At 56.1% G+C, this 26,230-nt stretch overlaps 1 protein-coding gene across 1 annotated transcript; it reads right to left on the bottom strand.

The window, feature by feature from the left end:
- Positions 1 to 54: 54 nt before the first annotated feature.
- Positions 55 to 26,230, bottom strand: RFX7 (regulatory factor X7). Its single transcript, XM_060259830.1, has 9 exons — positions 26,103 to 26,230; positions 10,876 to 10,909; positions 9,422 to 9,504; positions 7,839 to 7,961; positions 6,642 to 6,758; positions 6,360 to 6,444; positions 4,715 to 4,922; positions 4,267 to 4,538; positions 55 to 3,279 (listed from the first exon to the last, which is right to left on the bottom strand). Exons 1-9 carry the CDS (start codon positions 26,228 to 26,230, stop codon positions 64 to 66), a joined length of 4,266 nt encoding a protein of 1,421 aa, XP_060115813.1. The 3' UTR covers positions 55 to 63.

The following is a 26,230-nucleotide window of genomic DNA, read 5'->3' as shown; positions in this document are numbered from 1 at the left end:
TGTCTGTCTTTAGATACAGTGTGCTACATACATATGGTTGTCTTAAAAAAACACAAGAGCGAGTTAACCCAGCATCTCAACAGCAGGGTGGTCCTTGCTCTCCATCCAGTCAAAACCTGCCGAAGCGATGGAGTTCATCGACTCGTTGCAGATCTGCTGGAACAAGGGGTCGTTCTTCAGCTCTTCCAGGGTGGCCTCGTCGTCCGCCCCCTGCTGGTGGGAGGGGTCAAAGAGGAGGCTGGGGTCCAGCGTGTTCAGGTCGCTGATGCTGCCCGACAGCTCCGAGGTCAGCCGGATGTCGCTGGAGAAGACGGAGGCCACGCTGCCCAGGTCGGCTCCCCCCTGCGGGTTGCCTGGCAAGCCTTCCTCCCCCAAGAGGTCCTTGACGGTGCTGCTGAAGTCCAGGGCGGGCTCCGCGCTCTCCGGCTGTGCTGGGGTCTCACCCGAGGGGAACGCAACCTGATCCACACTGCTGCCTCCGCCGCCGCCGCTTTTGGTGAGGTAACTGGGGGCCTGGAACTCAAACACCGAAGGGCTGGTGCTGAGCACCTCCTGGGCATTGGCACTTGGGAACCCACTGGAAGTCTCCAGGATCTGGGTCAGGTTCATCCGGGCCGTGTAGTTGGAAGGCAGGTTGTTCATCCCCAGGCCCCTCACCGCGTCATCGTTCTCCGAGTCGAGCTTGTTGAGCAAGACGTTGATCATTTTCTTGGAATTGGTCTGCTTGGCCGGGGGCGGAAATGCCGTCTGCATCATCACCGTCAAGGGGACGGACTGGCTCCTCTGAGCGAGGGTGTTGGCACTCGTGTCCGCGGGGACGTTGGCAAAGGGGGCGTGGGCCTCCGGGGTGACGGGGCTGCCGAAAGAGGAGACGCTGGAGCGGGGCACGTTGGCGATGGGGCAACCGGCGGTGGTGTTGCTGCCGCTCAGGTTGCGCTGGCGGTGGACGGCGGGACTCACGCTCCGGCACCGGAAGCTGCTGCTGTGCGAGGAGCCGGCTCCTTTGCTGTCGAGAGGGGCGGGGACCGCAAAGCCCTCTTGCTTGGTGCTGCTGACGGGGGAGACGGGGGTCACGCGGCCAAAGTGGGCGTCGTGGTGCCGGGAGGGCGTCTGATAGGACTGGCCGGGAACGGCAAAGGCGTGGGGCTTCCGGAAACGGTCCTCCACCAGCTCCTGGTAGCTGGGGAGGATGGCGTGGCTGGAGACGGCAGGGGGGTTGCTCACCGTGCTGCCGTAGCCGGCGTTCATCCACTCCAGCTTGGTCTTGTCGGGGTGGGTGGCCATGGGCCGCTGCATGGGCTTCACGGGGCTGCTGGAGACGATGCTGGCGTCGTGGTAGGCCAAGCTGGCGCTGATGGGGGTGAAGGCGAAGGGGTTGCGGCACTCCACGGGGCTGGGTGGGACGCTACTGCTGCAGTTGGAGTGGGGGGTGCCGATGGGGGTGTGGCGGCTGCTGCCCAGGGCGCTGTCGACGGGGGTGGTGGGGGCCAGGCGGGAGCAGGGGCTCTCCCTCGAGACGCCTTGGGGCCCAGCGATGATCTCCGAGGTGGGGGTGGGGGTCGGGGTGGGGGTGGGCGTGGGGGTGGGCGTGTGGACGGGAGTGCCGCTGCTGTGGATGGGCTGGTAGAAGTGGGCACTGCTGGGGTGAGAGGAGAGGCCGCCCCCCGGAGCCACCCCCGGGGTGTTCTGGAGGGCGATCCCCAGGCACGAGCCGTACGAGTGGGAGCTGCCCAGGGACATCTGCTCTTCCATCAGCACCAGCTCCTCCACGATGCTGTCCTGCGTCAGGTCGTCGTCAAAGGAGAAGAAGTTCTCGTTGGGCTGCGAGGCCGGATCCTCCAGCCCCTTCAGCTCCGGCTGCAGAGGGAAGTGGCTAGGCGGCTGGGCTTGCAACGCCTCCCCCGGCCCCTCAGGCGCCTGGCCGTAGTCAAAGGAGGGCCCCGGTGGCTCCCAGGCCGACTTCTCCACCTCCTCAGCCCCAGAGGGCCCAGCCAGAGCCAAGACACCCAGCTCCTCCTCCTGCTGCTGCTGCTGCTGTCGGTCGCTGGTCATGGGAGCAAAATCCGTGCTCTTCACCAGCTGCTGCCACGCCTCCGGGCTCAAGCCGCCCTCGGGCTGAGCCGCGTTTTCCAGGATCAAGACGTTCCCTTCCAGCTTCACCTTGATGTGGGGCACGGCCGCTGCCAGCTGCTGCCCCAGAGCGGGGTCGCTGGAGGTGACAATGATGTCGGCATCCAAGGGGCCATTGGGGACCAGGCTGTTGGGGGCTGTGGCGTTGACCTTGATGGTCACCTTGCGAGGGACCTGCAGCAGGGCCCCTGCAGGGCCGTCGCTCCTTGCCGGAGGTGCCCCCCGCTGCAACGGCTTCCCTTTGGAGGCGGCCTCGGGGCCTGCGGCAGCGGGCAGCCCCACCAGAAGTTTCTTTGCCGGGGGGTGGAACTGGGATTCCGGGAGAGCAGGCGCCGCCCTCTTCCTGGGGCTTCTGGAGGTCAGCTTCTCACTGCCGGGGGAGGGGTGGGGGCCGGCAGCCGTGGGAGGCAGGGTGCCAGGGCTGCCCTCGGAGGAAGGAGGCAGGCCGGAGTCTGCGGGCCGGGCAAGGCACTTCTGCCCCGACTCCCCTGCCCTCAGATCGCAGGCAGACTTGGCTCCTCCGAGACTCTGCTTGCTGGCCGCCTTCTGGGGCTGAGGTGTGGGGGCGCTCAACGCTCCCTTCGCGGCCTTCACAGCCTCTGGATTCTCTTGGCCCGGGGGGACGCTGTCCTCCGAGGTGGCTTCAGGCTCCATCTTGACCTCAACCGAGGCGGTGGCCAAGCCCCCGCCCCCCACCCTGGCCCCCGGAGACTGAAGGGACACCACCGACCCGTTCTTGATGAGCGGGACGTTCCTGGGCTCCTCTGCCGCTCCGGAGCTGCTGCCCACCGAGGCCGTGGGCTTGACCGGGGGGGTGCTGCTGGGGGCCAGAGAGATGGCCGTCATCTTCACCACGTTCATGTGCTGGGCGGGCACCACCGTCTTGATGGGGCTGCTCGTGAACAGCACGGTGGTCGGGGAGCGGATGGTGAGCGCGCTGGTGTTGGCTGGCTTGGGGAGGATCTGGGGGTAGCGATGGCGGGCCGAGCGGTCACCCACCGGGCTGGCGGGGACGTTCTGCGGAGTCTTTGGCGACTGCTTCACCGACTGCATGTGCTGCGTCACCACCTGGACGTTGAGCGGCAGGACCTTGCCCTCCGAGGCGCTGACCGGGCTAGGAGACGTCACCAGCTGCCTGCTCCTCGGCACCTGCGGGGAGGACAAGACCGGTCCCCGTGACACTTCTGGGAAGTCAAAACAGCAACGCAGAACAGACCCACCAGAGAGCCAGGACAGCCGGCCTCCCACTTTCCACCACACAGCCTCGCACCTGATCCCCTCAACAGCCCACCTGCGTCTAAACCCTCCACTCCATCCCGTCCAGACCACATCACATTCTGCTCTGCGGTTGCATCCCCTCCTCTGCTATTTATATCCTCCCTCAATCCTTCTTTGACACACACAACTGGTTATCCTCTAGCCAGTTCTTGTCCGCTTTCTTTCCTGTTCAACTGGACCTCTTCCTCCATCGGGACCTCTCCTCCAGCTGGAACCCCTGCACACCGGCATCTCCCTTCTGCACACCACGGAGGCTGCTCCCCCCTAAAACCCCCTCCAAAGTTCACCTCTCAGCCCACGGGCCTTGGTGGCGCCTCTCTCCGCAGGGCACCAAGACCCACAACTTGCCTTCCTGCCTCTCCCATCTTGCCGCCCCCTTCTAAGGAAGGAAGGACCGGAAAGGACTCCCAACTCAAGAGTTCATCAACAGCCCTCCCCCCCCCCCGGAGAGACAGCCCTACTCCGCCTTCAACCTCAAGTAGCTGAAAAGCTTCCCAAGCTGCTCCCCTTGGAAGCAGGACAGATTTTCAGCACAGATCAGCTTTAGAATTTAGACTAGGTCGTATCAAGATGTTCAATGGGTTTTTTTTAAAGATGTGATACTGGAGGGCCTGAGTGGGGGGAAGTCACCCTCCCCTAACCAGTGGGGCACTTTCACTTGGGCTGAGTGCGGCACTTTCCACCCCCTTTCAAAGCACTTCAGCAATCGCTCCAAGCGGACTGCCATTCTCCACAAGAACATCCCCTTGCAAAGTGCCCTGAAAGTGGATCAAAAAGATGCTAAAACACGTGGCCTCGCTCACAGCGCGCTTTTGGGATTCCAGCCCACCCCATGGGATCCCTCGTTGGGGGTCTTACCGTGATGGGGCTGGGGACGGCGGCCACCACGATCCCGATGGGCTGAGGAGACAAGATGGCGGGGCTGCCGTTGGAGAGGCTGCCCCCAGCGCTCTCAGCCTCCCCGGGCAGGGGCGACTGCAGCTTTTGCTCCTGCTGCCTCTTCTGGATCTTGCGCTGCAGCTGCTGCTTGGCGTCGATGGGGGAGGGCAGGGTCTTCACCTGAGGCTGGAAGGAGTGGCTCTCGGCCGTGGGGACGAAGGCCGACGCCGCCTGGGGGAGCCCCTTCAGGCCTGCAAGGGAGAGAGAGGCCGGGCTCTCGGAGCACACCCCCCACCAGCCCCCAGAGCCTCAGCAGACCGGGCCGCTCTTTCCCTCCCAAGGCCCCCTCCCGTCACCCGGAAGCACCTGCCTTAGAACGCCGAGAAGCCCCCCAGTCCGGACCCTGGAGAAGCTGCCGAGGCCTCACCTGCGGGTGCCGCAGCCATCACGGTGAGGGCCGCCATGGATTTGGTGCCGATGTAGTGGCTCTTGACCAGGAAGCGGGCCAGGTCCAGGACAGAGTCGAAGGGCTGACTGAGCACCTTCTGGGCCCACTCGCAGACCAGCTGGCAGGCCGCGGTCACCACCTCCTCATCTGCGCTCTGAAGGTGCCCCGCAGGCTCCACTCCTTCCAGCTGAAAAGCAGGCGAGAGCAGAAGCCCTGAGCCACGGCCGGCTGCCAGGACCAGCAGGCCTGGGGGGACACGCCCCGCTCTCCCAGGAAGGGGCAGCAGCCGGGTGAGGAAAGGAGGCCAACAGGGGGCTGGACGTGCCATCAGGAGCCCACCGCCTCAGCAGGCATTCATGAATCCCCCCAAAGGAAAAGGCTTGTTCTAAAAACACCTCCAGTGCCAAAGTCCAAACCTGTCTCAGCAGCAGCCCCACACAACTACAGATCTGCATTCTGACCCACTGCTCGGGGGTTTTCAGATGTGCCGAATTACGCCGTTTCAATCCACTTCAGCAACCGTTTGCAAGGGGATTTTGCCATTTCACACAGTCAAATCCAGTTGCAAAGTGCACTGAAAGGGCATCCTTTGGGGGGGGGGGGTGCCAGCACTCAAAGGCTGCAAGGAGGTTTAGACGATCTCCAGTTCTGTCTCACCGTGAGGTTCAAGAGGGAGATTCTGCGCAGCAGAGAAGAGTGTTTGCGCTGCACAAAACGGCTTCCCAATCTTCCTGGGGTAAACAATTAGAGACTGTGAACAGCTTCTCGTCTGTAGGATCCAATTTATGTAATTTCTGTATTGCTTAATGAAGATCATTTGTTGCAAGGGTCTGACATAAATGTCACTTTGTCGGGCCAGGCCAGGGGTGCCATAAAGTGTAACATACGGTACTGGAGATATAAACTGTATAAAGATGTTTTCAGATGCCAAATGGCCACAGGCTTGATTGGATTAGGTGTGATATGCAAAGGGGCAGCAGGCGTGGAGATACTAGAGACAGGAAACCTAGGTCTCAATTTAGTCCAGGAGGATTCAGTCCAGGAGGATACAAAGAACAAATGTAAAGAAGTCGAAATAAGTGACCAGGGGCTCACAAAAGCTCTTCCCCTGCCACAGACTTAGTTAGTTTTTAAGGTGCTCTTCCTGGACTCCTACTCTTCCTACTGCTGTTAGAAACCACAACATTCAAAAACCAGTGTGGGAGGGGACATTTTAACCTTCCAGGACATTCCGTTGCTGACCTGAGAGTAGCAGAGGGAGATGAGAAAGAGAGACTGCTGAACTGCAACGGATAGTGAAGCTCAAGGCGACGCATTCTCCTGGACTGAAGAGAGACCTAGGTTTCCTGTCTCATTACCAATGCCTGCTGTGGACATTTGGTGTGCAACGTTTAACCATCAAGCACCCATAACGCTTCAGCTGGACAGTGCAAAGCAAGAGACATTGGGAAGAAGGGAGGGGTCTCTGTGGGGAGGCAGGCCAGGCCAGCTGCTCTTCTTTCTGAGAGGCAGACCCTTTGGGCCAGCTGACGGCAAAGTCCCTGCCATGACTTAGCAGCAGGAGGCCTTTCTGCTTTGCACGGGGGAGGGGGGCGGGGGGGAGGCCTTGGTGTGTCTACTTTACCCCATCTCCAGTTTTGTGGAAGTCCAGATTGGGCAGCATCGGCATCTGTACGAAAGCTTTCTTCCGAAGTCCACTATAACAATACGTGATTTTTGAAATTAAGGGAAACAGACTTGCTACTCTTGGCGCAATATACTCACGGGGACAGTGACACTTTTTCTTCAGGCAGAAGCAAAACGAGCAGCAGGACAGAACGCCCCGAAGGAAGAGCCCCTCTCCCCGTCCGCCCCCCGGTCTTCCCTGCTGAGGGCTCTGTGCCCCCCCACCCCCCGCAAAGGATATTTCGATTTGCCTCGGGTGCCCAAGCGGCGCGCCTTCATGTTGGGAAAGACGTTCTTCATGATCTTCCCAAAGTCAGCAGCACTGAGCGGGTGGTAGCCAAGATTGTCGCAGTAGCTCCTGAAGGGAGAGAAGGCAGGAAGGAAGGCAGGCGGGCAAGAGGGTGAGTCCAGGAGGCCAGAGGTGATCAGGCCTCAGCCCTTCACTGGGCAGCACAAACACGCAATGCTCTCTCCACCTGTGTCAGAGCCTGGGTTGGCCAAGGGCAGCACCGCCCACTCCCTCTGCCAGGGGCTCTCCAGAGTCTCAGGCAAAGGCCCACCCCAATGCTTTGACAGAATGCCTGTGGATGCTGAGCCTGGGGCCTTTGACATGCTCCCCCCACGGCCTCAGGGCCCTTGTCTTGATGCCACACAGCAGGCTTCAACCTTGGTGCTACCTGCCCCCCAGGGGGGCACAGAGTGGGGCGCTGACAGGACATAGGGCCCTCTGCTAACTCGGAAGGATCCCCCTGATGCGGGGGGTCAGCTCAGCCATCTGAGGCACATGTCTATACCAAGGAAGCCAGGCTGCTAACCAGGGGTTGTTGAGTAGAAAAATAGGTGATGGAGCTCCTTAGAGATCCAACCAGCCCAAGCAGGCCTCACTCACTCTGCGCTGGATTCGTGTTGATTTCCCTCACAGGCAGCCCAGTTTCGGGCGCGGGGGGGGGGGGGGGGTGACTGCCAGGTGGCACAACCAGGGAAACTCCTCCCCCCCAGTCCCAACTCTCCCAGCGGCAGAAGGAAGCCTGGTCAGAGCTGCTCCACTGTGCCCCCCTGCAGGGTGGGGCTAGCTTGTTCCTGCCCCCTCCCCCCAGGCACACAGGGGCCATGAGGCCCTTCCTCCCACTCCCAGAACGGACTGCTGGATAGTTGCCGATTATTGTTGTAAAACTGCTGACTATTGTATTGTATTGTATTGTTTTTAAGTTTTATATTGTGACGTTGTTTTACTGGTTGTGAGTCGCCCTGAGCCCCTTGAGGGGAGGGCGGGATACAAATCAAATCAATACAAAATAAATAACGAAGGCACAGAGTTCCCAGACGGTGCAAAGCCACAAAGGCCTCTGGGCGGCTGCCCCGCCTCTCCGCCCCCTTCTGGGGCAAGTGCCCCTTTCCCCTCCAGACCCCCGCAGAGCCCACCCCCTCCCCCACTCACTTGTACTCGTCGTAGACCTCCTGCTTGGGGAGGGAGGTCTCGGGGTGCTCCTCCAGGGTGTTCCGGATCCAGGAGAAGGCGTGCATCTGCTGGGCGCGGCTGGACGACACGGAGAGCTGGTCACTGGGCCGGAGAAAAGAGAGCCCCCGGTCAGAGGGGGAGCAGCATGCCCCCCCAGCCCCAGGCCTAGCCCCCTCCCCAGCCAGGCAGGAGAGAGGCCACCCGCCCCGCAGCGCTGAGTCTCCAGACAGCCTGCCACTCCTCAGCCGACTGAAATACCTGAGCACTGTGCCTGCCCCCCAGTCCTCGCCCAAGCTCCAGTTGACCAGCTGAGCCACACAGCAGTCGGGGGTCTTGCCTAGAGAGCCGACACTCCCCATGCTGGATGTGCCACGAGGGCAACATGGCTCGTGGGGATGAGTGCAACTGAGTGGGCCTCCCCCAGACCCACTGACCCAAGGCTCAGGGATGGGCAGCCCACATACCCCTGCCCGCCCCCCCCCCCCAGTCGGAGCTGCCACCTCCTCTGCATCCGGACGCCTTTGGGCTGCCTGCATGGCAGGGTGTCTCCCAGGCCTGAGTCTCAGGAGAAGAACGGGCTCTGAGCCCAGGACAAAGGAGCAAGCAGCGAGGGCCCTGTAAATGCCAAGCTGGGGGCTCAAGGGTTCTGGCATGGCATGGCCAATGCTGGCCCCTGAACATATATGAACACATGCCTTCTACTGAATCAGACCCCCTCAGTCTTGTCTGCTCAGGCTGGCAGCGGCTCTCCAGGGTCCCAAGCTGAGGTTTTTCACGCCTATTTGCCTGAGCCCTTTTTAGTTGGAGATGCCGGGGATTGAACCTGGGACCTTCTGCTTACCAAGCAGATCCTCTTCCACTGAGCCACCGTCCCTCCCCAATATATATGAGCATATGAAGCTGCCTTATACTGAATCAGACCTCTGGTCCATCGAAGTCAGTCTTGTCTACTCAGACTGGCAGCGGCTCTCCAGGGTCCCAAGCTGAGGTTTTTCACACCTACTTGCCTGGACCCTTTTTAGTTGGAGATGCCGGGGATTGAACCTGGGACCTTCCGCTTACCAAGCAGAGGCTCCTCCACTGAGCCACCGTCACTCCCCAAATCAGTCTTGTCTACTCAGACTGGCAGCGGCTCTCCAGGGTCTCAAGCTGAGGTTTTTCACGCCTACTTGCCTGGACCCTTTTTAGTTGGAGATGCCGGGGATTGAACCTGGGACCTTCTGCTTCCCAAGCGGATGCTTTACCACTGAGCCACCATCCCCCCCTAACATCAGCTGCCTGAACTGGAGGCTGACCAATTGCAAGAGGAGAAACAGGACAAGCAGAGCAAAGCGCCCCCAAAATGAGAGGGCAGCAATCCAGCGGAAAAGGAAGTCATTGTGAAAGAGAAGGCCCCAGAGAGGCTGAGTTTGCCCCACAGCCACAGAGCCCTGGCTCCAGGCAAAGGGGCACAGGGTGGCGCCAGCACCCAGCAAGCTCTAGCCTCCGTTGCCCCCCTGGCTTTGGAGGCCAGTGGCCTTGGGGTCCAAGCCTCCAGGAAAGCAACCCCAGAGCGAACTTACCTTCTCTCGCCATTGCTGGGGCCAGAAGGCAGTTGAAGGTAGAGGTAGAGTTTCTGTAAGTCTGTAAACTTCTCAACTTCTTGCTAAACGCAGAAAGAAAAAGAATGCATGGTCCCTGACGAGGGATGCCACGAGGCGGCAAGAAGCAGTGATCGGCAGCCACAGACACAACACAGAAGTGCAGCAGAACTTCTCTGGGCAGGAACCCTTCTGCTTGTCCAAGCCAGCCGGGAGCTCTGTCTCCACGGCTCCAATGATCCAAGTATTCTAGATCACCCTGTTTCTGGATGAGGCGAAAACCTTGTCTGACAAAGCATTCCAGCTCCTTCCCAATGCACGGGACGGGAAAAGGCCTTTCTCAGTTTTTACTTAACGGCCCAACACGCTGCCAGTCCGAACTATTGTGACTCCATGAAAGAGTGTCTGCTCCAAGATGATGATTTGTTTTGTTCACAACAGAATTTGTTTTATATTTCCCTTGATAGCGAAAGTTAAGATCTATATGCTATGGTCACAAAGGAGGCAGCTGTTAGCAGGGCCTTCTTTGAGCGAGAGCACAGTTCCAGCTGGCTTGGAGTCAGGAGAGTTCCTGCTGGGCTTTTTCTATAAAAAAAGGCCCTGCATGGAAAAAATAGTGATGTCAGGGGGTGTGGCCTAATATGCAAATGAGTTCCTGCTGGGCTTTTTCTACAAGGTCACCCAGCAAGCTTCCAGGACAGAAGGTGGGGATTTGCACCCGGGTCTCGCAGACACCAAGTGCCCCGTGGCGCAGAGTGGTAAAGCAGCAGTACTGCAGTACTGTGGTCTGAACTCTCTGCTCACGACCAGAGTTCGATTCTGGCGGAAGCTGGGTTCAGGTAGCCGGCCCAAGGTTGACTCAGCCTTCCATCCTTCCAAGGTTGGTAAAATGAGGACCCAGCTTGCTGGGGGGAAAGTGTAAAGGACTGGGGAAGGCAATGGCAAGCCACCCCGTAAAAAGTCTGCCATGAAAACGTTGTGAAAGCAACGTCACCTCAGAGTCGGAAACGACTTGCACAGGGGACCTTTCCTTTCCTCGCAGACCCCAGTCCCGCACTCTTCAACACCACACCACACAATATGTATACTTTTCAATGCCATATAGAGTACAATTTTACACGATAACTGAATTATAAATTATGCATTTTGTGTTGTTTAATCAGTAAAAATAGTTAAAGCTTTGATCGGGAAGTATCTGTGTTGCAAATATTTCAAGTTCTTCCCCACATTTCCATTTTCCTCCTGGAAAATGGCCGTGGCCCCCGTGGCTTCATGATTCCCCATCTCATGTCCAGCCTCCCATGCAGACAGCCCCTTCGTCTAAAAGCAGGGTGGCGGGGGGGGGGCAGGAGGCCAGAATGCCCAGGCTGCCTCTTGCTCTCTGCATCCCACATCCCCGCCCCCCCCCCCCAGATCAGCCCAGAAGCTCTGCTTACCAAAATGCAGTCCACTTTCGATTGTACAGTTTTGCTAGAGAGAAGGAAAAAGAAAAGCCCGGTTTAGTGTCCGAGGAGAGAGAGAGAAGCAAAACGCTCTTGGTCAGCAACCAGCCAATTCCCAGGGGGCACGTCCCAAGAGGAGAGAAGACCGCTCCCCCTGGCCAAGAGGTCGGCCCCCTCCTCCTGCCATGAGTTACACCCCACACCTGTTAGCCCAGCAGCAGAGAAATGCCGTCCCCCCCCCGCCCCCGCTGAAAGAAGACCCAGGCGTTTCCCCACCAGCAAGAATCAGGCTGAGGCAGACCTCCATCGGCCAGGGGGCGGGGCCTCACACCAGCTCCTCCTCCTCTCCCCCCCCCACCCCAGTCCTAGCACCCTCCTGGGCCTGTTTGCCCAGGCTGACAGCCACGCCCCCCCCAATGCAGCCTTGGCCACCATCCCTCAGCCCCCTTCAACCTTTTTTTCTCCCAAGTGACCCCCCCCCCAACCAGGAAGCAAGCCAGCACCTTTCCTGCCCTCTGGGGACACCCCACACAGTCCTCTGCTGGGATGGAAAGGAAGGCTCCGGTTCTGAGTGAGTCCTCCTCCAGGGAGGGGGGGCAGGAGTCCCCCGTCTCCACGTGAGTCATCGGAAGGGCTGCTTTGCCCCAGCTGCAGGGACCAGGGGAGGGCTCCAAAGGGAGAGCCAGCCAACCCGCCCCCGTGCCAGGGGGCACCTGCACACAACCCCACCCCCAAACAGAGCTTCCTGCCAGCAACAGACCTGATGGCCTCCCTCATGCCCCCCCCCTTTCCTTCCTTCCTGGGCAGCCAACTAGCCCCAGGCCTGAACTGCTGGCAGGCAAAGGAGACCCAGCCTCCTGCTGTCTCTTCCTCCTTCCGGTCCAGCAGCACCCCAGGACGGACGGACTGACTCTCTCTAAGTTCTCAGAAGTCCAGATTTCCAAACCAGGCAGGACCTACAGCAGATGCTGGGGTGGCAGAGGGGGAAGCGGAGCTTGCATGCTGAGACCACGCGAGTACAGAGAGCCAGCCCGTCACTACCCCACCAGCACCCAGCTCTCCCCCACCCTAGAGGGACTGCCGACCTCTCCCCCACCGTCAGCCTCCCCGTTGTTCTAAACCTGCCCTGCAAGGGGACGGGCACACTCCTCAGACCAACAAAGGACGCAAAATTCTAGACCGCTTGCTTCTCCCCTGGATGGCAGAGGTAAGACTTCTACCTGTCACACCCTGGTGGACACGAGTGGAGGGCAGGGGCTGGGCCCTGACAGACGCATGTGGGGCTGGAAGGTGCCCTCAAGTCACTGGTGATGAGGGCTAGGCCAGAGGCCTTCAAGAAGTGGCTTGCCATTTCCTGTCTCTGCGCCATGACCCTGGTATTCCTCAGGGGCATCCCATTTCGGGCAGAGTCTTTGGCGAGCACATTATATTTTTTAAAATCTAACAAATAAAAGCACACAAGAGAGACGGGCGTCGGCAGAACCAGCGCCAGGCGATCAACACCCCGGCACCCAAAAGTGTCCTTCCTTCCTTCCTCCCTCCCTCCCTTCAGCTGCCGCTTCTTGCATGAGGTTCCCACAAAACTCTTTTTTAATTGAAATCCCCTCCCCGCCCCCAGGCTGCAGCCCGAGACCCCAGTGGACGGGGCCTCTGCTTCTGGGGCAGGGGGGACAATTCTGCCAGGTGCCCCCCCCCCCATCCTCAGAGGAAGGGCAAGAACCAGCCTGCAGGAGTGCTGATAAGCGGCTCTCCCCACCCCCTTCCAGCAGTTACTCAGCCGAGCTGCAAAACCAGGAGAGGGGAGAGAGGCAGAGAAACTTTCCATGGGACCAGCTCAGCTCGCAGGGCTCAGAGTTCAGCGGCCCCTTCTGGGAAGCCCCCCACAGGACAGCCAGGACAGGCAGTGGAAGAGGCACCCTGGGAGAGGGGCTTTGGGGGCAACGCCAGCCCCAAATGGAGCCTGGGGTGCCCCAGACCGCGCTGGTGGGGGGGAGGCCAGCGAAGACAAGAAGGGCCCTGCCAGGGCCTTCTGCAGCACACAGAGAGGGGGAAATGCCACAGAAGGAGGAGAAGCAGTCGCTGGGCCGCATGCGGCTGGGTGTTGCTGCAAAAACACTTGACTTTTGCCTGGGCCTTCCGGCCAGGCCCAAGGACCCCCCTGGGGCTCGCCTGCAAAAAGGCAGGCCTCCCGGGTCTGCCTCCACCAGGGCAGGAAGGGGGAGGGCCTCCGGTTTCCCCCTCCCCTCCCCCTCCTTCCAGCTCCTCCCCCCCAGACACAAACAAGCCAATGCCTGCAAAGAGGACACAAAAGCCAAGATCTTCAGCTTTCCGGCTTTTGGAAACAGCAGCGTGAACTCTGATATGCAAGGCAAAACCCCAGGCCTCGCTGTGCAGGAAAGAAGGCCCCAGCCCTTGGCGGCAGCCCTCAACCCCACGGACCAAGGCGTGAGTGACTCCGGCCGGCAGAACCACATTTGTTTCTCCTGGTTGCATTGCAGAGAGGTTCGTTTTCCGGATTCTACACCATGCTCTTGAAAGCAAAGGCCTACTCCTAGAGCCCAATCGCAGAACTGCTCCTCTTTACCACAACGCAGGCAGCACTGGCTTAAACACACACACACACACACACCCATTGCTTCTTGCAAACTGGCAAAAGAGGCGTTTGGGGAATCTGCTTTCTGACCGGCACCCTCCCAGCAAACCCCCTCAAAGACTGCTGTCGCCCCATCTGGACACAGGAGAATATTTGTGGCTATTGTTTGACTAGGAAGTGAAATCTCAAAGCAAACTATTCTCTTCCCTGCTAACCCCTGAATGCTTTGCACACAACAACACCCTTCACTTCCCTCACCCCCTAAAGGAGGCTGATGTCTGGCGTGTGTTGCTTGGCTCTCCATTTCTCCCTGAAAAGTTCCCCTCCCCACCAAAACATTTCTTTGTTCAGCGCCAGGTTGCATTTCTAGCTGTCTTCCCCCCCCCCCAGGCCATTTAGGTCTTTTAGGCGACAACCAAGACCTTCAACTGAACTTGGAAACTGACCAGTCCCCTCACCCAGACAGCCCCAGGTGTGTCCCCCTCCAAGCACCAAGAATACAGAGCATCACTCCCCCCCAGACAGAAGAACATAAGGGAAGCCATGTTGGATGAGGCCAGTGGCCCATCCAGCCCAACACTCTGTGTCACATAAGAACATAAGAGAAGCCCTGTTGGATCAGGCCAATGGCCCATCCAGTCCAACACTCTGTGTCACATAAGAACATAAGAGAAGCCCTGTTGGATCAGGCCAGTGGCCCCTCCAGTCCAACACTCTGTGTCACATAAGAACATAAGAGAAGCCCTCTTGGATCAGGCCAGTGGCCCATCCAGTCCAACACTCTGGATCACACAGTGGCCAAAAACCCAAGTGCCATCAGGAGGTCCACCAGTGGGGCCAGGACACCAGAAGTCCTCCCACTGTGCCCCCCAAGCACCAAGAATACAGAGCATCACTGCCCCAGATAGAGCGCTCCAACAATACTAGGCCTTGGCTAGTACTTGGATGGGAGACCTCCAAGGAATACCAGGGGTGTGACACAGAGGCAGGAAATGGCCGACCACCTCTGAATGTCTCCTGCAGTGAAGGAAGTGGTGGCGGCAACAAGCATAGACAGCTTAAGAACATAAGAGAAGCCATGTTAGATCAGGCCAGTGGCCCATCCAGTCCAATACTCTGTGTCACACAGTGGCAAAAAAATTTATATATACACACACACACTGTGGCTAATAGCCACTGTTGGACCTCTGCTCCATATTTTTATCTAAACCCCTCTTGAAGGTGGCCATGCTTGTGGCCGCCACCACCTCCTGTGGCAGTGAATTCCACATGTTAATCACCCTTTGAGTGAAGAAGTACTTCCTTTTATCCATTTTAACCTGTCTGCTCAGCAATTTCATCGAATGCCCACGAGTTCTTGTATTGTGAGAAAGGGAGAAAAGTACTTCTATCTCTACTTTCTCCATCCCATGCATTATCTTGTATACCTCTATCATGTCACCCTGCAGTCGACGTTTCTCCAAGCTAAAGAGTCCCAAGCGTTTTAACCTTTCTTCATAGGGAAAGTGCTCCAGCCCTTTAATCATTCTAGTTGCCCTTTTCTGGACTTTCTCCAATGCTATAATATCCTTTTTGAGGTGCGGCAACCAGAACTGCACACAGTACTCCAAATGAGACCGAACCATCGATTTATACAGGGGCATAATGATACTGGCTGATTTGTTTTCAATTCCCTTCCTAATAATTCCCAGCATGGCGTTGGCCTTTTTTATTGCAAACGCACACTGTCTTGACATTTTCAGTGAGTTATCTACCACGACCCCAAGATCTCTCTCTTGGTCAGTCTCTGCGAGTTCACACCGCATCAACTTGTATTTGTAGCTGGGATTCTTGGCCCCAATGTGCATTACTTTGCACTTGGCCACATTGAACTGCATCTGCCACATTGACGCCCACTCACCCAGCCTCAACAGATCCCTTTGGAGTTCGTCACAATCCTCTCTGGTCCTCACCACCCTGAACAATTTAGTGTCATCCGCAAACTTGGCCACTTCACTGCTCACTCCCAGCTCTAGAGGGGGGTTAGATAAAAATATGGAGCAGAGGTCCATCAGTGGCTATTAGCTACAGTGTGTATATATGTGTGTGTATGTGTGTGTGTGTGTGTATATATATATATATATATATATATATAACCAACAGGGCTTCTCTTATGTTCTTATGTGACACAGAGTGTTGGACTGGAGGGGCCACTGGCCTGATCCCACAAGGCTTCTCTTATGTTCTTCTGTGACACATAGTGTTGGACTGGATGGGCCATTGGCCTGATCCAAAAGGGCTTCTCTTATGTTCTTATGTGACACAGAGTGTTGGACTGGATGGGCCATTGGCCTGATCCAACAGGGCTTCTCTTATGTCCTTATGTGACACAGAGTGTTGGACTGGAGGGGCCATTGGCCTGATCCAACATGGCTTCTCTTATGTTCTTATGTGACACAGACTGTTGGACTGGAGGGGCCATTGGCCTGATCCAACATGGCTTCTCTTATGTCCTTATGTGACACAGAATGTTGGACTGGAGGGGCCATTGGCCTGACCCAACAGGGCTTCTCTTATGTTCTTATGTGACACACAGTGTTGGACTGGAGGGGCCACTGGCCTGATCCAACATGGCTTCTCTTATGTTCTTATGTGACACACAGTGTTGGACTGGAGGGGCCATTTGGCCTGATCCAACAGGGCTTTTCTTATGTCCTTATGTGACACAGAGTGTTGGACTGGAGGGGCCATTGGCCTGATCCAACAGGGCTTCTCTTATGTTCTTATGTGGCACAGAGTGTTGGACTGGATGGGCCATTGGCCTGATCCAACAGGGCTTCTCTTATGTTCTTATGTGACACAGAGTGTTGGACTGGAGGGGCCATTGGCCTGATCCAACATGGCTTCTCTTATATCCTTATGTGGCACAGAGTGTTGGACTGGATGGGCCATTGGCCTGATCCAACAGGGCTTCTCTTATGTTCTTATGTGACACAAAGTGTTCGACTGGATGGGCCACTGGCCTGATCCAACAGGGCTTCTCTTCTGTTCTTCTGTGACACAGAGTGTTGGACTGGATGGGCCACTGGCCTGATCCAACAGGGCTTCTCTTATGTTCTTATGAGACACAGAGTGTTGGACTGGATGGGCCATTGGCCTGATCCAACAGGGCTTCTCTTATGTTCTTATGTCACCATAAGTGACTCAATGTAAAAAAAAAATGGATTGGTGCCCAGTGGAACTACTGCAGGACGGGTGTCACCTGCCTGTTCTGCCCGGCTGGCTGTTTTGTGTGCCAGCTGTTCCAAGTGGAGTTGGAGAGCAGCAGCGGAGAGCCTGGCCATCGCCTGCCCTGGAGATGGGGGCCCCCGGGGTCCACGGGGCAGGGTCCACACAGTCCAGGCAGGGAATCCTCGCTCTCCCAGGCTGAACAAAGCGGAAAGAACGGGCCATTTGGGCAGCTGCATTGACTCGTCTGTTTGTCAGAAGGTTTCTATCCTGTCCTTCTGCTTAACAATTGCTCAGGACAACTTACAGAATGATAATAAACAAAGATAATAAAACAAATGCAACAATTAAAATAATAAAAAAGAGCAAAACAAGGAAAACGGCATTAATCAAAACTGCTCCCATGGCCCATCCAGATGAGCCTAACGACCCTGGGGCCACAAAAAGCAGCCACGGAGCATGGGGGGATTTAAAGAAAAAATCACAAAGAAGTTCTCCAAAGAATTTTCAGTTCAGCTACTGAAGGTGTGATTCCGCAAGGAAGGACAGGTGCACACGTGGAACAACCTTTTCCTCATCACTTTATAAAAGAACCACATAGACACTTTGGTCACAATCCAGGAAAGCAAGCAGTTGGCTTTTGTACTCTACATCATACAATGTCACTACAGATAAGATAAGAATTTCAATAGCCAATCCATATACAAAAGAACCTCCTCAGGAAAGCTCCTCCATTAGCTTGCCACAGCCAGGGAAGCTCCTACAAGATAATGATTCAGCCCTACCGCACTTTCTGAGTAGATATAAATTAGCTGCCTACCATCTTCTTCTCATTTTGACCCAGAGAGAACTCTGAGGATGCCAGTCACAGTTGCTGACGAAACATCAGGTCTCACAATGCCAAGAACACAGCCATACAGCCCAGAAAAACTACAACAACTAGTACTCTGACAACAAATGCAACCACCCCACTGAATCCAAGCAGCCCTATAGAAAAACATAATAATTCAGTCACAGTCCTTCAGCTACGACTCATTTGGAGACTTTGAGACCTTCCCACCCCTGTTCATTTATTTTGTGCTTTTTTTCACGTCCTGCATGCAGAGATGAAGCACTGCTTGGTGGGCTTCGTCTCTGTGTCGAACACGTTCTCTCATGCTTTAGATTCAGGTGGGCAGCCATGTTGGTCTGAAGCAGGAGAACAAAAGTTGAGTCCAGTCAGGCACCTTTAAGGCCATGCAGGCTTCTAACCAGAATCAAACTTTGTTGGCCTCAAGGGTGCCACTGGACTCACTTTGTTCCTTCATACTTAAGTTATGACTTGGCTATGGCAGGGATGTTAAACATGCAGCCCAGGGGCCAAATCAGACCACTCCCCCAAAGCAACTGGCTGTCATCTGCTTCCTTCTCCCTTTCTCTTGCTTCCTTCTGCATCACTGCTTGTTTTGCCAGGCTTGCTCAATCGCACAGGAGCTACAGAGCAAAGCCTTATTTTCTCCATCAGCTGAGGCTCCTCCCTTGGGGAGGAAGGGGGGAGAGGAGAGCTTGCTTTGCCAGGCTCTCTCAATCCCACAGCAAAGCTACTGAGCCAAGCCCCTCTTAAGAACATAAGAACAGCCATGTTGGATCAGGCCAATGGCCCATCCAGTCCAACACTCTGTATCACATAGTGGCCAAAATATACACACACACACACACACAGTGGCTAATAGCCACTGATGGACCTCTGCTCCATATTTTTATCCAATCCCTTCTTGAAGCTGGCTATGCTTGTGGCTGCCACCACCTCCTGTGGCAGTGAATTCCACATGTTAACCACCTTTTGGGTGAAGAAGTACTTCCTTCTATTGGCTGAGGCTCCTCCCTCTCCTGGTCCCCTGGGTAAGGAAGTAAAGAGCCAGAGCTTCCTTTGCCCAGTTCCCTGGATTGCACGAGAGAGACACAAAGAAAGCACCTTGAAGACCGAGTGCTAATGTTTTAAGCATGTTTTATTGTAAGGGTTTTTCTAAAAAAAAATCTTTAATTGTGCTTTTGTCCTTTATAAAGTTTATATCTCCGCTACCTGGCATGACATTTTATGACACACACGGCCCAGCAGGACAAGGTCTCCTTTAGTTCAGATCTGGTCCTCGTAACATATGAGTTCTACACCCCTGGGCTATGGGATCCTCAGTGTTCCAGACCAAGGCACTCAGGTTTGGTCCAGTAGAGCCACTCAGGTCTCTCCTGCATCAGGAACCATCAGCTGAACCTCACCATGAGCAGGTGGGACCTCAGACTTCCAAACCAGCATCACTTCTCTCTGAGCAGGACTGTTTCTCCCTCTATCAGCGTCTTCTGCTTTGGTTTCATTTGGCATAACCCCAAATAATGGTCATTGGCCCGCCTCCATTTCTGTGTGTTTTATCAAATTATTTAAGAACATAAGAACCAAAGAGAAGCCATGTTGAATCAGACCAATGGCCCATCCAGTCCAACACTCTGTATCACACAGTGGCCAAAAAACCAGGTGCCATCAGGAGGTCCATCACTGGGGCCAGGACACTAGAAGCCCTCCCACTGTGTCCTCCCCCCACAAGCACCAAGAATACAGAGCATCACTGCCCCAGACAAAAGAACATAAGAGAAGCCATGTTGGATCAGGCCAGTGGCCCATCCAGTCCAAAACTCTGCGTCACACAGGGGCCAAAAAACCAGGTGCCGTCAGGAGGTCCATCAGTGGGGCCAGGACACTAGAAGCCCTCCCACTGTGTCCCCCCCGCACAAGCACCAAGAATACAGAGCATCACTGCCCCAGACAAAAGAACATAAGAGAAGCCATGTTGGATCAGGCCAGTGGCCCATCCAGTCCAAAACTCTGCGTCACACAGTGGCCAAAAAACCAGGTGCCGTCAGGAGGTCCATCAGTGGGGCCAGGAAACTAGAAGCCCTCCCCCACTGTTGCCCCCACCAAGCACCAAGAATACAGAGCACCACTGCCCCACATACGGAGTTTCAACAATAAGCTGTGGCTAATAGCCACTGAAGGACCTAATTTTATAATTATAAACTATAAATGTTGCTTTGAATGGTTCAGATGTTGTCATGCGTGCCACCCTGGGGGACCTGATGAGGTGGGAAGGTGACAAGAAGCACATGGTCTCCCTCAGCCATTTAGCCGCAGCGGGCAGGTTGCCAGGCAAAGGGGGGCAAGAAACACAGCTCAGACCGTGGGCATCCTGCCCCAGATCTCCAGGTGACTGCCCCCAAGGGTCACTGACTGGCACCTGGGGGAGGGGGCCCATCACACTCCAATGACCCCTCCCCAAAAGCAGCACTTCGAGTCCCACCTGTAAAGAACGACTGGACCAACCGACAGCCCCCCTTTTGACTCAAACACCTCCAAAGGCCGCAGCAAGACGGCACAAGCACGTCCAATGTCAGTCAGGGATGGAGCTTCTAAGTCAGGATGTCGAGTTCGTTTGTTATGAGGGCCGGATCTGATACGTGAGACTGTGTCAGGCTGGGCCAGGCGTGTCATAAAATATAATGCCAGGTAGCAGAGATAGAAACTTTATAGAAGACATGGACAAACACAAAGATTTTTAAAATAATCTTAAAATAAAACATGCTGAAAACATTAGCGCTTGTTGGTCTTAATTGTGCTTTCTTTTTATCTCTCCTGTGTGACCAAGAGCTCTGGCTCTTTCCTTCCTTCCCCAGGGGACCAGGAGGGGGAGGAGCCTCAGCCAATAGAAGGAAGAGAAGCTTGGCTCAGTAGCTTTGCTGTGCAATTGAGAGAGCCTGGAAAAGCAAGCTATCCCTTCCCCCCCAAGGGAGGAGCCTCAGCCAATGGAGAAAATAGAGGTTTTGCTCTATAGCTCCTGTGTGACTGAGCCAGCCTGGCAAAGCAAGCTGTGATGCAGAAGGAAGCAAGAGAGAGGGAGAAGGAAGCAGATGACAGCCAGTTGCTCAGGGGCCTGATTTGGCCCTTGGGCCGCATGTGTGACACCCGTTCTACGTTATTGTTTATATGATTCTTAATAAAAGTTGCTAGTTCCTCTCCTGAATCCATCGTTCGGTGTTCTGCAAAAACCGGGTGGGAACAAGAGCCAGAGTAGACTGTTCCCCAGCACACTCCTCTGGAGAAGACTGGCTGAGCCTACAGGGGGGAAGATGCAGGGCAGCGGAACAGAAAAACTGGTTGGAGGGGGGAGACTCTTTTCTTCCCCATTCTCTCCAGCCCCTGGAGTTCTTCCAGTGGGAAAACTGGAAACTGTAGGAAGTTCAGGAGGGGGGGGGGGGCTAAAAATACTTTCTCTTTCAGCATGAGCAGGGTGCTTTTTAAGGGGAAGTTTTGCTCATCTACAATGTGCCTTACGAAGGGTACATCAGACACTGTTCAGCACAGTTGATAATGGGGCTTCCCCAATAGGAGCACACTCAACCGATGCTGAAAAAGCTGCACTGGCCGCCTATTGCATCCCAAGTCCGTTTCAAGGTGCTGGTATTGACCTTTAAAGCCCTATGTGGTCAAGGGCCTATCTATCTATGGGACCACCTTTCCCCATATGTTCCCCAGAGAGCACTGTGTTCGGGAGCACAAAATCTGCTATCCATTCCTGGACCAAGGGAGGCCAGACAGAGCTCTACAAGGGCCAGGGCCTTCTCGGTGGCAGCACCAATGGTGTGGAACGCCCTCCCAGAGGCCATAAGGGCCCTGCGGGATCTCTCCCAATTCCGCAGGGCCTACAAAACGGAATTATTCTGAGCGGCCTGTAATATCTAAATGGGAGAGGGCTGCCACTTTCATACTGCTGAGCAACATCATTTACGAGGAACTGGGACCATCATAAAGACCCCCCCCCCCCAGGTGCCACTCAGCGACCCTCGGGGTCAGTCACCTGGGGATCTGGGGCAAGATGCCCACGGTCTGAGCTGTGTTTCTTTTAGGGGTTAGGGAAAAGAAGAAATCATGACATCAATATAAATTGGACTGTTAACTGAAGAAAGCTGTGGTCCCACTTATATCAAGTTTTAAGTTTTATCATTTTAAATATGTAACTTGGAATTGTTGTTCTAAATGACTGTTAGGCACCCTGCGTCTGCTTGTGGAGAGGGCAGGAGAGAAATCTAAGGTGAATAAAATAAAAGAAAGGAGGAGGGCAACTCCTGGGCGGGCGGCAGAACTATTCAGCACTTTCCAGGATGAAGGCATCCCCTGCTGAAGAGTCCAGAGTTTTCAACCTTCTGAAAATGAGCTGAGCCTCTGAATTGAATTAATTGTTTATATCGTGCCTTTTACTCCAAGGGGGAGACTGGCCTCATTCCCTTCTCCTCTCTTGTATCCTCCCACCCACCCTGCAAGGTAGGTCCGGCTGAAAGGGCGCAACTGGCCCAAGGTCACCCAGCCAGCCTCCGGGGCACACGAGGGTTAGGGTCCAACACTTGGATGGCTGTGCCAGGCTGCTGGCATACCAGGCTGTCCTCCTCCCTGCTTTTCGCTGTCCAAAACCATTTCTGCCTAGAGAACACCAGTGTGTCTCCCCACCGCACCCCACCCCACCCCTATCTACCTGGGGCACAGAAGAACCCCTGGACATAGGGCCAACCACTGCAGGGGCTTCTGTCCACTTTCTCAGGCTGCACACCTCTGAGCAACCAGGCCAAGAACTCCCTGGAGGAACAGCCCCCCAGGGGGGCCAACTCCCAGTGCACTCCCTCCCCCAGCTCCACAGAATGAAGCAACACAGAGTGCCTGAATTAATGGGACCTCCCCCCCTCCTCCACAAACTGGGAAGCTGGACTAGGAGCTTCTTTTTGAGGTTTAAGTGTCTGGATACCAAGCAAGTAGCATGAACGGTTTACTCAATCTAGAAGGGGAAATCCCCCCCCCCAAAAAAAACCCTGGAGATTAAATCCCAATGAAGGCCAGGACAATCTGCAAACCTACCCAAAGGGGGACGACGGCATTCCTGGCCAGTCTTCTCATCAGAACTGGGCAGCTCTCCCTCTCACATCCACACCCACCAACACACAGCTCTGAGAGAACCTGCGACTGACCCAAGGTCACACCAACAGCTGCCAAGTGGAGGAGGGGGAATCAAAGTTGGTTCTCCCAAATTAGAGTCCACACACTTCACGACACCAAACTGGCCACGGCCCAGCCAAGGCCTAGCATCCCAAATCATTTGTGCAAATTTGCTCTATGCTGGGGTGGGGGCACAGCCCCTTGGAGACTGTGCCAGTCTAGGACACCTTCTCCGCCAGATGCCAGCCCAGAGGGCCATCCTGGGCACAGAGCAGCAGGCCTCATTTGGAGCAGAGCTCCGGAACCTCTAGATTTTATTGTGCTTTCTTGTGCCTCCTCCCAAAGAATACATTTGGTCCCATTTGGAATACTGTGTGCAATTCTGGTCACCGCACCTCAAAAGGGATATTATAGCATTGGAAAAAGTCCAGAAAAGGGCAACTAGAATGATTACAGGTTTGGAACACTTTCCCTATGAAGAAAGGTTAAAACGCTTGGGGCTCTTTAGCTTGGAGAAACGTTGACTACAGGGTGATATGGCAGAGGTTTACAAGATTATGTATGGGATGGAGAAAGTAGAGAAAGAAGTACTTTTCTCCCTTTCTCACAACACAAGAACTCGTGGGCATTCAATGAAATCGCTGAGCAGTCAGGTTAGAACGGATAGAAGGAGGTACTTCTTCACCCAAAGGGTGATTAACATGTGGAATTCACTGCCACAGGAGGTGGTGGCAGCTACAAGCATAGCCAGCTTCAAGAGGGGGTTAGATAAAAATATGGAGCAGAGGTCCATCAGTGGCTATTAGCCACAGTGTGTGTGTGTGTGTATATATTATATATATAAATTTTTGGCCACTGTGTGATACAGTGTTGGACTGGATGGGCCATTGGCCTGATCCAACATGGCTTCTCTTATGTTCTCACTTGCTTCTGGGCTTCCTTGTTCAACCCCCCTGTGAGAATTTTGCTGAACTCTTAAGATCTGACAAACTTTCTAATATTTTCCCCCAAATAATCAAAACATCTAAAGCAGACAGATGGAAATCTTCTTCATGCCACTGGGGCCACATGGGAGAAAGTAATTTTAAAAGTATGATGGGAGTCAGGTTTTATTATGACAATTGTAATTCAAGATTTTAAGGTAGATGCTGAGCGGCTATAATTGAGTCCACCTTCTGGTGATGTCAGGGGGTGTGGCATATGCAAATGAGTTGTGCTAATGAGCTCCAGCCCCTCTTTCTACAAAATGACCCCTGCGTGGCAGCAAGACAAAATCCATTTACTGTCAACTCCCAGCAGCTTCAAGGTACGTTTTACTCCAAAGAACAGGGAGCAAAGCAACTTTCCAGCGTTCAGTTCTTTGCAGATCCCAAAAGCTATGAGCAGGAATGGGAAGTGTCTCCCAGTCCCCCCACGCTGGATCCTGCAGCTCTTTCCATTGAACAAGCAGCAATTCCTTTTACCTCCTATGAAAGGTGGCATCTGCAAATGGCACGACTACCTGTTGTGTGTCTCTGTGTGTGTGTCAAATTTAAGTTTATGAATGAAACCACGAATGGGCAGCTAAAGCGATGAGCCCTGCCCTGCCCACACTGCCCCCCCCGTCCACCTTGCAGGTGAAGGAGGCCCCCTAGGACTGCTCTGTTGTCCACCTCTGAGACCCCCAAAGGGGCCAGACTCAGCCAGAGCCACTGACAGCAACAGCTGACTGACCACCCCTGCACCAGGGAGCTCCCAGATGTGTATTTTGCAAGGACTTTTCTTGGCTCTGGGATAGGACTGTAGCAGGGAAAGAGGACTGTGACCACCTGTGAATGAGAGCCCAATAAGATGCCTTCGACTGCCTCCAAAGGCCCCGGCAGCTCATTCATCTAATCACTTTAATCCAGGCCCAGGATTAAGTGACAGACTCCCCAGACGGGAGCAGTCCCTGTGGCCATTCACTTGCCCAGCAGACACGCCCTCTCCAGCGGGCACATGACCAGTCTGGGAGGTCCTGAAATGCCCGGTGGCAACCTCCCCAAGCCCTGGGCCCTTCAGCGGCTTCTCTCAGCAAAGCTCTTCCTCGGAGACATGAAGGCACCTTCCACTTTCTGCGCGGGGCTCATCCTTCCCTGCTCCCAAGGAGAAGCCATGAAGAACAACATTAAACCCCTGGCAACAGGAAATGCTGACCAAAGGACCTCCTGTGTCTGCCTCACTGTGTGTGTGTGTGTGTGCTCGCGCACAAAATTGGGTGACCTCAGGATTTCCAAAGCTCCCCCCCTGACTCCCCTCTAAACAGCTGAGGAAGGCAGACCTGATTTCCTGGTCTGCCTCCTCACAACAGCCCTGCAAAGTGGGCTGGGTCCAATGCAAATGCCAGCCATGACGAGCCCTGCCTGGGGGCTGCTCACCCACCCGACAGCCCCCCCCCGCGGGCATCCCAGGCACAGGCCTGGCTAGGTCACGCCCCCTCTGGCATTGGGGAGACTCCCTGGCAGATGCTCCAGCCCTGGCAAAGGGGCAGAAACCTGTGCTGGGGGGCTCTGTGCCCGATCACTGCTGGCCCCACTGAGCGCCTGCAAGGAAAAGGCCAGCGCCAGAGCCCCCATGCGGCAGGTGGGGGGGGGGGTGTGCAAAGGTGCTGGCAGGTGGGGGGTGTGTGCAAAGGTGCCACCTGGGCCCTTCCCGGTGGTGCAGAAAGAAGAGGCTCTGCTCCGGAGCCATCTTGTCTGTCTCCCACCCACCCACCCAGCCAGTCAAAGCGGTGGGTGCTGCTGCGCCAGCCGTGCAAAGAGGCGCGTCCCTGCATGCCAGCCAGCCAGCCAGCCGGGCGCGGGAGGAGTTGGAAAGGCTGGACAATGGAGAGCCCCCCCCCACCCCGGCAAACAAAGCCCAGGCGGGAGCCGCCGCCGCCCACCCAGGCAGGCAAGAGGGGCGCTCCGGCCCAGGGCACCCCCTCCACAAGCCCCCAGACAAAGGCGGCAGGCAGGCAGGCGCGCGCACCCCGGGCTCGCCGCCCCCCTTGTGCCGCTCGCCCGGCCAGCCCCGGCCGCCCCCACGAGCAACCCAGTCTGCCCCGCCTGCCTGGCACCGCTCCCCGCCCAGTCCCGGCCGCGCCTGTCCACATGGAGGCCGGCTGCAGATCGCCAGAGGGGCCCGCCTGCCCCCCCCCCCGCCGCCGCCGCTGTTAAAGGGGCCCTGCCCGTCTCGCCCCCGCCTGCCTTCCCGGCGCGGAGCGGGGCGGGCGCCTGTAAACAACAAGCGCGCGGGGCTGCGGCGGCTCCAGTCAACAACATGCGGCACAAGAGGCTGGCAGGCGCGGCCACGGCGCTGGAGGGAACGCGGCGCCGAGCCCGCTGCCTCTCTGGCCCGGGTCTTCCTCCCGCTGCAGCAGGCCCGCTTTGTGTCTCGCGCGCCCGCCCTTACCAGATGGAGGTCTGGATCTTGTGCTGCAGCGCGCTGGCCTCGGCGGCCTGCAGGCCGGGCACCAGGGCGGGCAGGGCTGCGGTGGCGGCGGCGGGCGGCTCGGGGGGCGGGGGCTGCTCGTCGGCCAT

Source organism: Heteronotia binoei, chromosome 19 (genome assembly GCF_032191835.1).
Source record: "Heteronotia binoei isolate CCM8104 ecotype False Entrance Well chromosome 19, APGP_CSIRO_Hbin_v1, whole genome shotgun sequence".
NCBI classification, from domain to species: domain Eukaryota; kingdom Metazoa; phylum Chordata; class Lepidosauria; order Squamata; family Gekkonidae; genus Heteronotia; species Heteronotia binoei.
Note: the sequence above shows the minus strand (reverse complement) of the source record. Positions and strands in the feature narration are given on the sequence as shown.